The sequence below is a fragment of the Anser brachyrhynchus genome, assembly GCF_964034855.1.
Source record: "Anser brachyrhynchus genome assembly, chromosome: 6".
Classification (NCBI taxonomy): domain Eukaryota; kingdom Metazoa; phylum Chordata; class Aves; order Anseriformes; family Anatidae; genus Anser; species Anser brachyrhynchus.
In genome coordinates this window covers 14610150-14629110 of record NC_137700.1, presented here as the reverse complement: position 1 = coordinate 14629110, position 18961 = coordinate 14610150, and the positions used below count along the sequence as shown (strand labels likewise).

The following is an 18961-nucleotide window of genomic DNA, read 5'->3' as shown; positions in this document are numbered from 1 at the left end:
AGCTTACATGGACAAGGCCAGAACAGCAAGGATTTAAACAGATTTCACCAACTGTCAAACGCTTCCTTTTCTCCAGACTCCCTAAAAGCAGCTCATGCTTCTAAGACTCAGTCAATGATAGTGAATGATAGCTGAAAATACGGCCAGTTCTGCTTTAGCTGTTTTGTTATAGGTAGCAGACAAGCATTTCTTTAGGGATAACAATGAACGTTTTAAGAAGGCAGACTGTGTTAAATGTAGTTGTTTCCCTCTTTTTCTAGCGCTTCTCCAAGAACACACTTAAACCTGCTGGAAGAAAATACACTGATGTGGAGCAGCCTTCATAACTTGTTGCCACTGACTCTTAAGGCAATGACAGAGTAGGATTTAGAAAAGGATTACACCTATATATGAAGGATAAAAATATCCTCCATTAAGATTATCCTTCTGAAGGGACAATAACCCTGTTTTAGGGTATGGACCAACTGCTAAGACTCTGTGGTGGAAAAGGAATTCCCACATCACTGTTCATTAAGCACGTTTTGCAGCTCTGCTAGACACCCAGTCCTAGCTAAAGGCAGACTGGTGTTCTGCCACTTCTGCCGGAATGAATCAGCGACCACTTCCCAGCTTCCTTAACAAACCCTAATTATCCATCTGATTCTGCAAAACCACAGTGTAAATAATAAATGGCTTGCCTATTATACCTATATATTATTTTACAGTTCTAGCAAAAGGCCAGTTTTCATACACACCCAAGCAATATTATAAAGCCTGCTTTTAAGGATGGCTAAAATGCCATCCTTGGCTAGAAGATACGTTCTCAAACTGACCCTCAGTACTTGCAGTGAAGAGATCGTGTTACATTTCAGTTACTACCTCGATGTCCTCCACAGCTTCTCAAGCAACCATTCTGTTTGCTTATTTGAGAAATGTGCAATACTTACATTGACTGTCAGGAAGTTGACGCTTCCCAATGAACTGTTTCCCACAGAATTAATACCCGTCTAAGCTACCCACAGCACAGTAACCCTGTGGGTATACTGGCACCCAGTGGTCCAGGGCCTCAGATGCAAGTGCCTTTATTTGTTGTCCCAGGGAAGTTGTAGTGCATTGTTCACCCACAGGAAGACGTCCAACCTCTTGGTTTACAGTTCTGCTTCTTCGCTCATTTGGTGATGTTTTGAATCATGTTACATAAAACAAGCTGTTTTGTCATGTTACTTGGGAGAGAAATAATGAAGTGCTGGTTTTGCCTGTTGATTTTTTTTAACTTCATTATGAAGTGTATATAGAAAGAAGGCTGAACAGAAGAACATGCAGAGCAATGATGTTCTGTGTTAACAATGCAATTGAAATAGTTTGCTCAGGCTGAGCATTCACAAAGGACAATTGCTATGGTGGGGATTGCAACAGTGGGATTTTTTTCTCTCATGCCACCCAAGTCCTAATACTGGGGGGTGACAATAGAAGATAGAGTCTAAACAAAGCTTATCTGCTGGAGAAAATGAATAGAGAAAAGCTTTGGGAATTGTCTGATTTCTCAATTATCCTGCTGTCCTGATTTTCTCATGCGCTATCTTTTCTCCTTGTAAGATGATCTTGAGACAGGCATGTGTTTTCGTCTCCTGGCGAGGAAGTTGTATGCATGCAACTCAGGGATGAATTTGAAGTGGTAAAGCCTGATCTAATGCCTTTTGGGTTGGTTAGCACCTTTCTCTGACTTAAAGACATTTTGAATCAGACCAGTATTTCCAATAAAAAGATTGAAATGACTTTTTTTTTATAAATTATCAAATGTATTTCTCGGAGAACAGACATTATTGGATCCTGTGGTGAAAATAACAGGCCTCCAGGAAGTCCACACTAAAATGTGAATTTATTTCTCTTTGCCAGACCTCTTCTTTCCCCATCTATTTAGTATTTTTTATGTCTTATCACTCCTCCATTATAAATTTTATTCCTATTTTTTTTCACACTTGACATTTTTATTCATTCTGAACTTGTTTCATCCCCGAGTAAGAAGTCTGGAAGTCTTCTGCTGTCCCTTAAATAACCTTTTCCTCTATTGATATTTCTCTGTGTATTTATATTTATCTTTCAAATTTTTCCTTGTCCTTAGTCCCCCACAAATTTCATTTAAATCAAAGCCATTTTAAATCTGTTCTTTGTAGCCAAAACAAGCTCCTTTAATTGCTTCATTTCTGTTACCTTGATCCAGTTCTGATTAAATGGATAGCTACGGGGGAAAACATCAGAAATCTCCATTCCATTAATAATCATGATTAACTCTCTGCAGAGCAGCAGTTTAAAAAATGTTTTAGCCATAAAGGTAAGGGGAAAAATAATAAGCCCAAACCAAAGAAGACCTGATCCCATTTATTTAAGTTTTATCTCAGACTCTCCCACTTGCTATTCGTATGGGATTTTGTGTTATTTTACTGACAGTGCGTTAAGTGTAGCAATTTCTACATGGGCAAGATGCCCGCTGGTGTTTATGATGTGAAGCCAACTTACACTTGCTGAAGGAACCTGAGCAATAAACATCATGCTACTGTCATTCAGTTAGCATATCTGCCTTAATGCAATAATAACATCTTGCTCCAATTATAACAACAGCCAGAGCTACGTTTTCACTCTCTGAGATTAGACTATTTGTCCAGCATCTCATCCCTGCTAATGAAGAAACCCAGGGAGTACACTCTTCCTGTTGAGGATTGCTGCAGGCAGATCCTCAGCACACACGCAGAGACAATCTCCTGTACAATTTCAGACACTCCTGGGGTTTGACTCTTGCTATTGGCACATTGGTTTTAAATGCAAACTGTCTCTGGTAACTTGAATACAATCTCAGAGATCTATTCAGAGCTAATGTCTGCCCCTATTGTCTGGAAATACTCTTGTCCTTTGATAACTGGGGTGTTGTCAAAGGCAATCACGAGTTCCGCTCTAACTGTGAATGCCAGTGGTTGACGCAGCCGTAGAAAAAATGTGAGAACTCCATACCTACATACCTCTACGTGCTTTCCTCCTTTCCAAACAGCAACTTTCCTTTCCTGGGAAAAAAGGACAGCATATGATAGCTGTACCATTACCTGTGATGGGAAAGAACATATCCAGCCTCAAAGCATTATTTACACTTGGTACAGGCAAAAACTTTGATACAAGCAATTCCCTTGCCCTGGATCCTAGGCCACAGCCAGACTTATAATATTTACAGGAGGCAAGATATATACTATTCAAGATACCTCCTGGGCTTTTCTCAACCGTGGCATGATTCTTGTAGCCCAGTAGCTGAGGAATGCCATGGCTGCAGCTTGCAGACTTGAATTATGAGCAGTGGTCACGGCATGCCATTCCCGAGTGAGTGCCACCCCTGACGAGAAAAACCTGGCTATGAAGAAGAGACAGGATACGTCTGTGCGGATGAATGAGTACAGGGCTTGGTATTTATCATGACTACGTTAGCTGGTCAGAGCTGATGCCAAGGCATGTTTAGGACAGTAGCACATGCACAGAGGTGAGTGTTTAAATCTCCTTGCCTGACCTTATATCAAAAAGGCAGCAGAACAGTGACAGTTTGGCTGTCCTCTTCAATTTCTGTTAGGTCATCCTGCTTCCTGGCTGCACACTTATTGTTTACTTCATTACTTAGCTGGGGTCACTTGGTCTAAACACTCTGTGTGGCTCCTGACACTAAGAAAATGTTTTAAACTATTATTTAAAATGCTGCAGTCTTCAGACTTGCCTAGTGAATTTTGCCATGGGTTATCAGTAGGGAAAACACGTTTTCATCATGTGCTTTATCACAAACTTCACAGGGAGCAAAATAACTTCTCTCAGTCCAGAGTGAAAATAGGCAGGTATGCAAACAAGACACATGCTATAAAGTTTCTGTGGTTTAGTTTTTCTAATCCTTAATTTACTTTCCAAAAGACTGTTGTTCAGTGCTGCCAGGCTTTTGGTAACTAAGTCTTCAGGGTAGTTATTCAGTGGGAGAAATGAAATAGCCATGCTGCTAAAGGATTAAATGCATGTTTATCAATAGAAGGTAATTTCTACTTCATTAGAGAATTCTAAGACAGTGATGTTAGAGGACAACAGAAATCACACTTCACAGGTACAGAAACTTTCACTAAATGAAAACTGCAGACAATCTACTTGTTAAGCACTGCGTTACTTAATGTCAGATGCAATACAAATGGTCCCTTCCTGTCTCTCTTTTTCTCCTCCATATCCTTCTCTTCCTTTTGGGAGAGAATAGCTTGCTTTTCTTCACCATAAGTCTAAATCAACTGTAAACACATAAAACAATGTTTGACCTTTGTGCTGCTGATAGCATACATAGCCCCTGAAGATGATCAACTGTAAATGTAATTTGAAATCAATTAGCTTATTCTGACTTTTTTGCTTGCTGGCTTTTCACATTCTTGACTGTTTCCCCTTCTACAGAAGCACGTGTCAGTTTATTCAGTAAAATCTGACCATATACCTATGACTTCTTTACTCCATAGAAGATGACAGCGAAAGGTGTTCCTGGTGCCTTTCCTACAGTGGATGTCCCAGACCATGCCCATTACACAATTGGAGCAGTCATTCTTATTGTGGGGATCACAGGAACTCTGGGTAATTTCCTGGTCATCTATGTTTTCTGCAGGTATTTTGGTTTAGATTTTTTTTTAAATACTGAAATGGATTAACTTTAACAGCACCAGGACTGCACTCTGCATGCAGTGCAGACATACTGCCATTGTAAATGCACTGAGACACTGCTCTAGGAAACAAAATGGCAACCTGCCATTCCCCTCTGAATTCCCAATAACCGTGGTCTGGTAGCAAAATGGCAAACAATCACCCCGATATACCAAGTGATAAAAATGCAGCCAGAGCAGAAAACTTTCAGTGAATTTTTTTGCTACTGGCTGAACAGTTCCTGTAGTGCACTGATGGGATGTTTTGTACCTGCCTCTCTCACGTATCTGCACTATTTTAGATGTTTCCTTCATCCTGCTGCTTACTTCTCAGTTACTCTGTTCCCTATTCCTTACTGGCAATGTCTCTCATTTTTACTTTTTCTAACACTTGGCTTATTTCCTTTCAACAAAGCCACATCCAAGCTTTTGTATCTGAAAGATATTTGATCTCTGACAACAATGATATCTTCACCATTCCTATTTATTCACCCTGCTTCTGCTTTGTCACACTCAGCACTGTGTGACAGAGCATTGGAATGATGTCAAGCCAGTGAGCTCCTGCTTTATGTTTGATCTTTACGCACTACCGTAAACCTAAACAATAACAAATATATGACAATTTGATGGTGTTAACTTGAATCACTGGAATACAGAGCAAACTAATTCGGATCTTGAGCCTGTATTTATCTGGTGTAGTAAATGATAGGTTAAAAAGGTAAAATGGCATCAAGTTTTCCCAGGCAATCTCACATTTTCTGTTTCAGTGTGTGCATTCAGAGTAGATACCAACACTTCAGTGTGAATGACATGGCCTTAAGAACAGATAAGATGCTGGCACACAGACCAGATATGTGAGACAAGGATGAAGTAAGTGACCTAGTGTAGCTCTTTGCCTGGTCCCATACAGGAAGTCCAACCATGGCAGTTGTGGTTCCAGTGGAGGACACAGCTTGTCTTCATTGGAAGATGCTATAAAGACAAAAAAGGACACTGATAGCAAAGTAACGAGTTTATCAGAAGTTCGGAGAACACACTGGATGCCTACAAAGCAGTCTCAAGAAATTGCAAAACTGAGCCAGCTGTCTGAAACAGAAATATATTCAGCAACTTTGCAGATTACTGAATAAAAACGAGTGGCCCCTAAGCACCTGTTAATATCTCCTTGTTCCCAAACCAACAGTTAGGGGACAGCAGCCCTACTGATTGGTTGTGGAGCAGTGCAAAGAACCTATCATTTATTCTGACAGTTTTCGTTTCTATGTAAGACCAAAAGTTTGAAAAAGGAGCTAAAAAAAGTTACAATGAACCCCTAATGGAGGTGCTCTCAGTTGAGCTTTTATGTGTACCCTTTAAGGCATTGTACTATAATATTATGAATAGCATACGCAGGTCAGATATGCTCTAGGCTAGCTACAGCCCTCTTCAAAATCAGTGTCTGGGCAAGCGAAATGCATGTCACAGAGCAGAATTGATGTAAAACATAATGCTTGATGTGATACCTAGTGAGTTTGCCTAATCCCTGTATTTGGAAGTCACTGCTCATAAGATCAGTATCAGGGAGATATGCACTCCCTTCCCGCAGCTCAGCACGACCCAGATCCAGCAAATCCATAGAGTACATCAGCTTTAATTTCCTGTTAATCATGGACATGCAGTGCACTGGGTCAGAGTATTTAAAGACCAACGTGCTTTATCCCCATCACTGAGCTGGTTATCAAAACAACCCTCTAACATGCACAGGAGTTTAAGGGTGTAAAAACTGAGACTTGCTTACGTTCTCTCACAGGGGAAATGAGAAGCACTCTCCTCTAGCTTGCTCTGTAGCGTGCCTTGGTGTTAGTGAAGCTGTGAAGGCTCACAGGAAAGAATAACAACGTAATTAACACTGCAGTAGTGTTTAGCAACATTCCTTCTGATCTCTTCTTTGTAGGAGTAGGACCCTTCAGAAGCCAGCCAACATATTCATCGTCAATCTAGCTGTCAGTGACTTCCTTATGTCCATTACGCAATCTCCAGTTTTTTTCACCAACAGTCTCCACAAACGCTGGATTTTTGGTGAGAAAGGTTTGTATATTTATTTATTAATTATAAAAAATCACAAAGTATGTTCTCACCATACTGCCAGTTAACTTACTTACAATTCCCTGGGGTACGCTTGCAATTCATAGGATCACAGAATGGTTTGGGTTGGAAGGGACCTTAAAGCTCATCCAGTTCCAACCCCTTGCCATGGGCAGGGACACCTCCCACCAGACCAGGTTGCCCAAAGCCCCATCCAGCCTGGCCTTGAACACTTCCAGGAAAATTACACACATGAGATACGAAGGAGACACTGGCAGCGTAAGATACAGGGGCAGCTTCCTTGCCAGCATTCTTCCCCAGTCATCTCCTCAAGTAGTTACTGGCAGAGTCCTGTGACAAAGAACCACCAACTCAATACACACCAGCGTAACAGCCGTTCTAGATAAGCTGCTCAGGGACTTGCACTGGAAAGCTTAGCAAAAGCAAGTTTTCACATCAAAAATGCTAACTGAACATTTCCTGTAAGAAAATGTTCTTGAGGGAGTCAGTGTTAATGTGTGATTTACAGAAAATATCTGGTCGTGGTTGCATGAGAACAGTTGACTAGACTGCGCGAAAAGCTGCAATGGTACTTAAGAAAAATATCAACTCTGATTCCTGTACAAACCAGTTTACAGTCTAAATAGTGAATATAAAAGGAAAGATGATATTAAGGGATTCAACCACAAGGGGAGAGATGGTACAGATTCTGTCAGCTGCCTCTTACAAAAAAACAAAAATAAAATTAATAAGGTCTATCAAATATTCAAAACTGCTCTTTCTTGTTGATTTTTATCCACTACCTTTCTCACCATTTAGACTGTATAGCAATCATAACGCACAGCCTTCAGTCTTTGCTGAATCATTCTTCTCTTAACTCTGACCTTCCAGAACCTCTGATCCGGCAGGTAGAAGGCGATGCACCTGCAATAGAGTCTTAAACCCCAGCTGAAACATGCACAACCGAAGTCAACAGCAAATCTGCTGCAGACTTCAATAGTGGGATTTTCACCTTTGGTATAACAGGTGCACAAATCAGTCCTACGGAGCCCACAATCAATAATGCATAAAAAAGCCTGTTTAAGGAATGTGCTTTCATTCTTCCTCTATAACTACAGTATCAGGAAGACAAGTCTTTGCCTCTTTAATAGGTATTGACAGAGAGGAATATGAGACATGGTGTTGCTATCTCTGATGGTTTTTAAAAAAAAACAAAAAACACTTCCATGAAGTGTTAAATTGCACATGTTAAGAAATAAAAAAAAAAAAAACACAACCCCGGCTTCTAATTGTGAAGTTGTTTGAATAATTCAAATCACTCATGAATATATTCATAGTCTGAATATTTACTCCAGTTACACTGACTTTGAGATGTCAATGACTCCATGATACCAAAGTCACCAGAACACACTGTTGAACAAACTAGCTGTTTCTACAGGAGCTGCAGTAAAAGTAGAGTTACACAAGACATGGGACTGCTGAAAGGTTCCCAGTAGGAACATCGTAAGTCAATGAGTGAAAATAGATTAGGTATTGCTGTCTCCAGCAATCGAAGCAAACAAAATCTTTGAAGTTTATCTCCATGGATAATACAATTAGCAAGATAAACACTAGCTTTGAAATAGTATTACAACTGCTGTGAAACTGAAGTTCCATTGCTTTATGAATTCCAGAAGACATTAGCTCATAGGAAACACAGACTTGAACCTCCCAGAAATTAATTAGCATGGGTAGATTAATTTCAATGCTACTTCTGTCATCTTCATTGAAAGGCTGTGAGCTGTATGCCTTCTGCGGAGCTCTTTTTGGCATTACATCTATGATCACTTTGATGGTGATTGCCTTGGACAGATACTTTGTCATCACAAAACCTCTGGCTTCTGTTCGAGTGATGTCAAAGAAGAAGGCCCTAATAATCCTGGTAGGAGTCTGGCTGTACTCTTTGGCTTGGAGCCTCCCACCCTTCTTTGGATGGAGTAAGTGAAATGGAATACAAGTTTTTTCCCTCATATAACTTGATTAAATAAATATTGGTCTGTTACAGGTATAGGAGGGGGTGAATCAATGGCTTGCATATTAGGCATCAACAAATCAATTTGAGAAAAACTGATAAAACGCATATTGAAACTGAAGATCTCAATCAGAAGAAAAAACACCCAGAGCATATGAGCAAATTATATGACACTGGCACTTCTCCTTGAGCTCATTATTTATTGTACAAAGAGCAGGAGATAAAACAAAGGTCAAAATTTATGAATGATGTCCTTGCCTATTATCCTCTATCTACTTCTGTTGAGCTAAACTGAACTATATAAAAGTGAAATAGATATATTTGTATTTTTTCCGATGGCTTTTTTCCTTCCCAGAGGTGCTGTGTAAGAGAGTGGTGGCAAACTGAATTTCTTTCTTCATATAAAAGAGGAATACAGTCTGAATATTTTGTGCAAGTACATCATGAATAAGTCTTGACTATATTATAGATGAGCAAACAGCACTAGGTGTCGGTCACATTGTCCATTCAGCCAATGGTATCTTCATTAAAGCTTCCAGTAGGGGTGGCATTTAGTAATAACTAACCAATTTGCTTTTGTAAATGTTAATTTTATGCATGCAAATTGGAACACACATACAGCATCTTGATCATTGTAACAAAGACAGTTACTGTTATTCTTCCTCATCAAAACCATTTTGGTACCATTTATTTGTTTCCTATGAGTCACCAGTTTCAGTCAGTAAGTTAGAATGAACTCATCATTCAAAAACTCCAGCCCATTATTGTGTTCCCTAATTCCAGAATAGAATGTGTCAGCTCAGTTGAGGTAAGAATACAGCAATGTTTTGTTTTCCCAAAAGATGCTGCAACAAACTCAGTTACTGAGTTGAGTTTTAGTAGATTTTTGTTATTGTCAGTCTGGTCCCCCTTAAACATGAGGCATGTTTAAGCAGGCAAACCTCAATACTGGGAGAAGCAGCCTTTGGTTGAATGAGGCAGTATTAGAAGAACAAAATGACAATACAGTCTTAGATTCTGGAATCTTAATGGGAGAAGGCAGAATAATTACTTGAAGGGTGTTGTTATCTTATAATTAGATTCTAATAGTATCCACAGTACTAACTCTCACACAATAATTGGATGCATCTGAGCACATCTGGTGCAGTATTTTCAAAAGTTCAACAGAAAATACCACTGTAAACAGTGAAAATTAACATACAAAGGAAAAATAAGTTGCTGTTGACAATTTCTTTACCTGTTTGACATAGTTGCTCTAAGAAGATTCTGTTTTATTTCAGGCAGAATATTATGCATGTACGACACTTTTTTAACCATGTACTCAACTTTATATTCATTTGACCTGCACAGTAAATCACTCTCCTTTGCACAGTAAATTTCTCTAATATGCAGAAGTTTAAAGAAGTGGTAGCTATCGCTTCATTTTCAGTTTCATTTCACTCCTTGGGAAGAAAGCAATATGAGAGGAATTGGGCAGATCTGAAAACAGCATGGGTCTGATCCAAGACCAACTGAAGTATTCGGAGAAATGCCCTTTGACTATGTTGAGCTTTAGATTATAATGAGGATAGGAAACAAAATGATTCAGTTTTCAGATCTACTGAAGCCTTAGACTGCTAAACTTAAAAACAACAACGGAGTTGTTGCAACAGAGTACATGAAAATAAAGAGGTAGTTTAAACAAAGAATCATGTATATTTTTATACTCTTTCTCCCCTAGAAGAGAATGGGTCTAAATCCCATGTTATTCTGAGTATCCTTCTCTAACTTTTGCATTCAGAATGCTCAATAAGAATCACTTCATGGTTTATGCCTTCTCCTGCCATTCTTTCTAGGTGCATATGTTCCCGAAGGTCTGATGACTTCCTGTTCCTGGGACTACATGACTTTCACACCATCAGTCCGCGCCTACACAATGCTGCTTTTCTGCTTTGTCTTTTTCATTCCTTTAATTGCTATCATATACAGCTATGTCTTTATATTTGAGGCTATCAAGAAGGCAAACAAGTAAGTAGCCAACAGTCTTAAGTTTTTATTCCTTTGTTTAAATGACTGCTTATTTTCTTACAACAAGGACTAACAAAAGAAAAATGGTCATTTCTTTTTTTTTACTTTTTGTTCATATGCATGACTGAGACAGGAAACAAGAGTTCTGTCAACATGGTAAGAAATATGGTTCTTAGAAGGGCCATTCAGGGTTCTGAATTTACACCAAAGCTGTTAAGGATTCTTGCTAATGATACAGAAAAGGATATGAGTAGCAGCCTCAGAAACCAGAATGATGAGAAAGGACTACAGAAATTAACCAACTCTAACAACAACAACAAAAATACTAAAGGGGCATCAGAGATGCCTAATAACTGAGTATAAAAACTATTCCACAGAAAAATGGAATTTAACTGCAAATTCCATGTTTGACAAAAAGTGAAAAAGAGATAAAAATTAATTACAGGTCTCTGAAACAAAACCTATTGTAAAAACAAAGGCCAGTAGCTGCCACTACATTGGTAATCTGTAGCTATCTGTCCTGTAGATAGCAGCATATCTAGTCGCATAGCCAGAAAGTGCAGAGTGACAGTACGGTACCACAATCTGACTTACAAAAGCAAAGATTTCTCTAACTATATTTAATAAATCAGGTATTCAAGTTAATTGGACAATGCTATATGTGGAAATTCTTCTGGTACAGGACTTTTTTTTCCCACTGATTTTTGCCATTGATTAGTCCAACAGAAGTACACTGAATTGCAAGGGACTGGTCACATACATACAGAAACATACAATAAAAGTACAAGACATATTACAAAATAGCATAAGAGTAATTGTTGCCACATTTTATGAAGTAGTTTGCTTAATTCCCTGTCTCCATTTTTCTGTTTTCTGTTTATTTTCTGCTAGGTCTATACAGACATTTGGATGCAAACACGGAAATAAAGAGTTACAGAAACAGTACCAGAGGATGAAAAATGAGTGGAAGCTGGCCAAGATTGCACTGATTGTCATCTTGCTTTATGTCATTTCCTGGTCACCATACTCTGCTGTTGCTCTGGTGGCTTTTGCTGGGTAATTATGAATTTATCAGCAAAGGAATATTCAGTGAAAGCAAAAGGTGTGAAATTGTGAAAGACAGATGAAAGTCAAAGATACCTGTCAAGTCTAATGCCTGAAGTGCATTAAAACAACAACATATTCAGGAGTGACATTTAACAAATGAGACACACAGTGACTGTGATTTTTTCTTAGTTCAACTTTTCAAGAAGAAAAAAAAAAAAACAGGAATAGGGAGGTTATTACTAGCAAGATAAGAAACTGCCAGTGATTTCTGCATGCAGATTCTCTATGCTTGCACATTTGAACTATGTTAATTTTACTTAGCAGCAAAATGCCTAGGGGAGGCAAAAAGATTCACCCAATGGAGATTCTTTCTCCACTTCTTCTATTTACAAAAGTCTATTTGTTTGCTTGTGTTACATCAAACTGTTGAAATTCCTTACATGCATATGCAAGCTCAGAATTAGACAAGTACATACTTCCTTTGGGGAGCTTTTTGGTGCTCAGTATAAAATATAGTAAACATAAATCACATAAGCATGTTCATCTAATTACCAGTGTTTTATACAGTAATTTCAACAGAAGTGTGATACTATTAATGCAGAATCTACACACAGCTTTATTGTCTGGTATTGCTGGGGATCACTGGGGATGTGAGACCATCACACTGGGGATGTGAGAACACTAGAGATAGATGAAAAGAAAGACACGGAAATGCATCATAGCTACCTTGCAGCACTACTTGCTCTCAGACACATAAAAAAAGATAAAAATGCTTTAAACTAAGCATTTTAGCCATATAGAACTGTCAGGCTGTTCTGTAAGATTCAGCATCTACTTTAGGATGATCAAGTACCTGCTGAACTTGACTTTTGGCCCACGTCTCATACTGACAAAAATCTGAACAAATGGCCAATTTTATAACTGTGCAGTATCTGACAAATGAGAATTTGCAAATTTTGCTCATAAAGACAGCTGGTGAGCAACACATCTTCACTCAGCTTTTTTCTTCTATTTCTGAACTATGCTTTTTGGGCAATACTTCTGGGATTTTTCAGAGATTAATAGACCAAGCCTGGAGGCCTTCTGTTGCCTTTTATTACAACAAACTTAGACAAAAATCACTGCATGCCAAACAATGGAAGGTAGACATGAAGGTAGACGTGAAGTCTGTGGCTACTGTCCTGGACTAAAGACAGAGCAACATCTGACAGAGCAACAACATATCCAAAAAAAGAAAGAAGAATCTTAACTCCTTCAAAAAATTCCTTTATAAAATTCCCCCTTTGGAAGGGGACTACTGAGCTAGAACACAGTCATGACCACTAATACTGTTGATCTCCAGGTTACATTAAAGTTGTACTTTCTGCGAGTGATTAGTCTAAACAAAATCTTTCGTTGCTGTTTGTTTCTGTCAGCTGAATGCTCTGCCAGTCTCACCAAAGCACCATGCCTCTCATCTCAGGGTCTAAAACTCCATTCCATAAAGGTCATACTGTTTTGTGGTCTCCAGATCCTGTGAAGAATTACTCCTCTAACCAATGCTTTGAAAGAATGATTAGGATCAACCATGTTAAATATTGTATTAGGAAGAACATGTTACCTGGACAAATCTTATCAGAGAAAAACTTTAAATTAGTGGTGAAATGGCATCTCATCATTTGGGCAGCTGACAAAATGGTTCCTGTATTACCACCGGCAAACCATTTCCTCATCACGGAGCGTAAACATACCCATAACATGATGAAAAATGTCTTTACCAGGATGATGAACTGCCACCTACTTATGCAATCCTCTTCATTGTTTGTTTGCAGCACTCATATGAGAGACCTTCTGAGACAGGATAATCTGAGTATTTCAGGAATACAAGTGGGAATGCAAGGCTAAGTGAAAGACAGAGCTTAGACTGCCTTCTCAGGAAGAAGAGCTGTGACAAAGAAAGAATTATATCCATGGAAGGAAAGACTGACTTAATGGGCTGTTTCACTTAGAGCACTTTCTACAAGTGCAGGAAGAGGTCATCATAGCCCCTAAGCAGGTCCATGGAGAAACTGCCTGTCTGAAACCACCTGCGAAATGTTATTGTTATTTTGGTCTGAGCTGTTCTATTGACTTTTTTTCTGACCAAGACTCTGTGGGCTACTTCAGGCTATCTTCAAATTAATTGCCTGACGGGCACAGCATATGGACATCAGTCATAATTTCTGTATACTTTAGAGGCTCATAACCTGTATATATGTGTGGCCACAGTAACATAAGCAAAACATATGACACCATAAGAGACATTCTCCCCTCTTTTTTAGATCAGATCAGGCAAAAAGCAAAGTTTGAAAAGGAAAAATGATTTATTAATTATCCTTCCTTTTAATGCCTCATTCTGCACACCCATTAGGTTATCCTAATTTAGCAAGTACATCTGTTGAGTGTTGAACAGATAGATACTCTGATGAACGCACATCCACTCCCTGCAGGAAGACTTTCTCCCTAGGGTAAGCAATACAAGGGTTACCTCTGAGTCATAAAACTGATGTGCTGCAAGAGAAGCACCAAGAAAGTCACCTTTCTCAGAAATGCAATTAGGCTGGTGCTGATCCTTGCAGGAAAAAGATGTAAAATTTTGCACTCTCACTGTTTGGAGGAGCAGTAATTAGGGGTTCTCATCAGTGTATAACTGCATAGACTATGTAGAACTCAATACTAAATATATAATACATTTGCATTACTCTAGGTATTCACATGTTCTAACACCCTTCATGAATTCAATACCAGCTGTGATTGCCAAAGCTTCTGCTATCCATAACCCCATCATTTATGCCATCACTCACCCCAAATACAGGTAAGTTCACTTTGTAAGCTATGTTTAATATATACCAGAAAATATCAGACAGTAACTTTGTCACTTAAAGGATTAGTATCTGAATTCTGCTTCACCTGTTCATTCTGCCTCTGAAAGACTACCTTCCCTTCCCCAAGAAAATTTCTCAATGCCATATAAATGTCAGTGGAATCTGTACTTGGAACAATTTACTGTGCAGATGGGAGCTAGAGATGTTTATGGAATGCTGATCTGTACTTACAGATCACATGATAAAAGATAGAGACTTTCCTAGCTCAGAGGAAATCATCGTAAATTTTTGTGAACTATCTTCATGAGAGATCCGGACATCTGTCAGTGTTACAAATAGCAGTTTGTTAAACTAACCAGGCCAGGGAGGGATGCAATTCAGTAAGTCAAGCCACTCCTTCCCTGTTTTGCGTGTCTTCCCCACCTTTCTTCAAGCTTCCGTATTTCAGATAGTATTTCTTCTGGCTTGTAACATCTAGGGTGATTACCAAATCAAGTTCAGATGCAGGCTGTGGGATCTGATGGACGGCAGCAAAGCCATACGTACTCTTTTGTTTCACCCTTTACACAGAACAATAAGGGAAGTGGATGGAGAAGAGGCAGGCACGGACTTCTAGGTGGAAAGGCTGGGAGGGAGAGAAAATCTGTGCAAAAGACTTTCCTTATGCTGCATATGAGAAAAAGAATACTGTAATATAACTGCACATTTTGTACTACTCTGCAGATACCAGGCAGACAGATGTGCAAGAAGAAGCTAGAATAGCTGCTTAGGGGAAGATTAAAATAATTCATTATGTGGTACTTCTGCAAGGCTCAGTTTAAAGGGACAGAATTTTATTTTTGCCCTGATTAAGCTGAAAGCAGATAAAACATCATTTTAATAGCTCCCTTCGGTTCAAAGAATTGTACTTTAATGCCCTTGTCCCTGCCAAGCAGTAAATTTGAATTCCACAGAACACTGTGAATAAGTGATCTTGCAGGGTGATTGTTTATGAGGCATTGGATATCTGGAAAACCCTTTATTGTGCCCAGTAATTTTCCAGTCCATGTGGCATAAGTCCATCTCTCTGAATAAACGCATTGTTTATGATGACTGAATTTTTGTGCTAACAGAAAAAATCTGACTGGTTCTACCTCTCATCCATTAGAGCAGCCATTGCAACATATGTTCCCTGCCTTGGATCCCTGCTGAGAGTTTCTCCAAAAGACTCACGATCTTTCAGCAGCTATCCCTCCTCCAGACGAGCCACTGTAACCAGCCAGTCTTCTGAGACAAGCGGGCTGCAGAAAGGAAGAAGGCGACTATCTTCTCTCTCTGAAAGTGAATCAGTAAGGAAGATGCTTCCCATACACACATTTTTAATTGCAGAGTAATTAATTTTCATAGAGAGTCCTTCAAAGTGGTAGCTGCTCTAGGTGTTTCATTAAGCATATAAGCATTATGGTGCTTATTACAAGAGCTCCAGAAAAAGTCAAGGGTCAAAGTGAAACGAAAGACAGAAAGCTGACGTGTAAGAGCAAAATGTAGCCCTTTGTATTCTTTCCCATTTGTGACACTGAAGGAAGGGTGGGAAGACGGAACAAGAGGAATTTTAGAAAGTAAAGGAAGCTTAAGAGTCAGAGCACCCTTGAAAGCCTGACCATCCTTCTAGGATGGTACCTATCTGACCACAGATCTGGAGTCCGGACACACAAAACCCCAAACTTCTTGTCACTAAACAATTCTCTAGTGAAAACAAAGTTTTAAGGATACAGGTAATGCTTTCTGAAGGTGAAGTGGGCTGTATTTGGAAACATTAATCATCAGACATAGATAAAAATCAACAAATGCATTAAAGAATTGTTTTCACAGGCGACCTCAACACCTTGCTGCTGCCAGTGTAAGCGAAGCCACATGTCTTGCACAGCAGCTGGAAACAAAGCAAATATTTGGCATCCCAAGTTCTCTCTTGCTACCCAAAGTTACATTAGTAACTCTGTAATTGTTTTAAATAAAATTTCCAAATATATGAAAAGGCCATTATTTTCTCTGTGATTATTTTTCACAGTCAAGGTAATCATTGTATCTAAGCAGTCAAGCTCTGCATTCTGTCAGTTGTTTTTAACAGTGACATTTCAATTTCTTTAGACACTATGTTCTTTTGACTTCTTAGTTCAGTCGAAATGTAGTGAAAAGGCTGACAGAGTGAGGAAAAGGTAGTTCAGAAAAGAACATTTGACTCCTAGGAAATTCCTGAATTTTTTGTTTGTTTTTTTCCCTGTATGTTCTCCCATTAATTGAAACACAGTTTATAAATTAGAACTACTTCATGGAACAAAGTGTTTCTAAAGTGACTGACCAGGTGTATTAGAAAAGTTTCAACACTAGTCTATAACAGAATGGTTTCTTTTGTTTGTTTGTTCATTTGTTTGTTTTAAATTGCAGTGAATCCTGTAGGGGAAAAAAAAAAAAAAGCCAAATTTGGCTTAATAGACTTGGTGGTTTGTTCGTATCGCTTTTTAAGCAAAACATTTTATGAAGTCACACGCGGCATAGTTTCTGTAAAAATATTATGCAGCGTCTGTCTCTCTAACAATTTCTGTTTAGGCAAAACTGATTCTTATGATACTATCTGGCCAGAAATCTAAGAAAGCTAAAGTGATTGTTTTTGCTGTATTCGTTTTAGGGTTGTACTGATATGGAAACCGATATCACCAGTATGATCTCTAGTCCTGCTAGCAGACAGGTCTCCTATGGAACAGGCAAAGGCACAACTGAAACTAGTAACCTAAGAACCAAACCTAAACTGCAAAGCCATCATTCTGGGATTTTTGAGAAGGTAACAGATTGTATAGTATCTAAGTTCTCAGACAACTGGTAGGTTAACAAATCTGCACATTTTATCATAATTAATCATGATGGTTCCTGCCTAGAACATAGGAATAACCTATGAGTTAACACAGTAAGTAATGACTTTGAGGCTGTAAAAGGTCATCAGATTTTTATTCCCCTGGTTCATTATTCAGCTTCCTTGTTACACTTCTGACAAGCAAAGGAACTATTATATTGAACTTAGCATCTGAACGGTATGATGTCTTGTGTTTGCTTTTAATTGTATATTCAGTAATATTTTTATTTCCTTATATTTCCCAAATTACTTGATCCATCTTTCTGTTGTCTCACCATTTGCTATGAAATGAACACATACAGTGAGAGGTAAAAAAACAAGACTATATTCAGGACATTACTACATTCAGTATTACAAGATTACATGTAGTATATTACTACATTCCTCTTCTGTTCCCTTTCTTTTTCCCACCCTTTTTATTTCACATATGTAGGATATGGTGACATACCTATACATCATTTATGTCTTTCTTATCTGTGTTCATTTTTCAGGCAGTTGTAGATGCTGATGACATACCAATGGTGGAATTGAATGTTGCAGAGTATTCCGCTACACCTACTGTAAGAATTGTTATTTAAATATCTGGCATGGGTCTAACTAAGGGAGGGAACAAAAACTGTTGACACTACCAGTCTCTGAGCAAATTAAGTTACTCGCTGACATGTAAAAATCACACAAAACTCCCACCAGTATACAGAAAATATGTCCACAAAGAGTAGATCACTGCTGAAACTAAGCAGAGATTGATACAGAACACATGTACTACAGGGTTCTCCTGAAGACCAACTTATTAAAAGAATTTGAGTATTTTTTTGAATTCAGTAGGTTCCCTGATGATATCTGTGATTTCTTTAGTGGAGTATGGAAGCATTATTTTATGACACCTTTTTTGAATAATATACAAAGCAAGCTGAGATAGCCGTTCAGATATCCGTCCCTTTGAGACAGCTGTAATCTGTGGCAAGTACCACTGTGCAAAGTCACACTGGTAACTATTTCATGTTCTCTGTTTTGGGTAGTGCAAGACAGCACAAAAACGCAACATGGAGGAAATACAGGTAAGTTTTTGAAACGTGCCATACTACTTCTTCAGTAGTTGTTGTCCTAGTGTCTCTCTCTTCTTCCATGTAACATGTAAAGCTTCCGTGTAAAGCTATGGCATAATGATATATATATATCTATACATATACCTCTATACATATATATATACACCACAAGTGAATCAACTTGCCCTAACTCTTGACAGACAGGGAAATAAGAGAAAGAGAGTTGATAGGTGAAGAAAAGCCAGTTTTATCTTTGCAGTAATAATCAAAATGTAATAGAAACATTTTAACCCTTTATTGTCAGTAGTAATCCTTTTAAGCTATAAGCTATTGCTAGCCTGATCCTAACACTCATTTTTTGGTCCTGTGCTACTGACAGCTAAGCG

At 38.6% G+C, this 18961-nt stretch overlaps 1 protein-coding gene and 1 long non-coding RNA gene across 8 annotated transcripts in view; one reads left to right on the top strand and one right to left on the bottom strand.

Annotated features, from left to right (window-relative positions):
- The window catches only part of LOC308197455, a 66582-nt gene that overhangs the window by 31756 nt on the left and 15865 nt on the right, over window positions 1–18961 (bottom strand). The gene's annotated exons all lie outside the window — the stretch shown is intronic.
- OPN4 (opsin 4) overlaps window positions 1–18961 on the top strand; it is a 46111-nt gene that overhangs the window by 11448 nt on the left and 15702 nt on the right. For 4 of the 5 annotated variants that reach the window (XM_080597935.1, XM_080597937.1, XM_080597938.1 and 1 more), the window contains exons 2-11: window positions 4494–4636; window positions 6604–6737; window positions 8507–8710; window positions 10581–10752; window positions 11644–11808; window positions 14525–14632; window positions 15790–15970; window positions 17308–17460; window positions 18021–18089; window positions 18549–18587. In XM_080597935.1, coding sequence (XP_080454061.1) covers window positions 4494–4636; window positions 6604–6737; window positions 8507–8710; window positions 10581–10752; window positions 11644–11808; window positions 14525–14632; window positions 15790–15970; window positions 17308–17460; window positions 18021–18089; window positions 18549–18587 — 1368 coding nt within the window. The remainder of the gene's footprint in view (window positions 1–4493; window positions 4637–6603; window positions 6738–8506; window positions 8711–10580; window positions 10753–11643; window positions 11809–14524; window positions 14633–15789; window positions 15971–17307; window positions 17461–18020; window positions 18090–18548; window positions 18588–18961) is intronic. The other variant, XM_080597936.1, reaches the window with a different exon arrangement.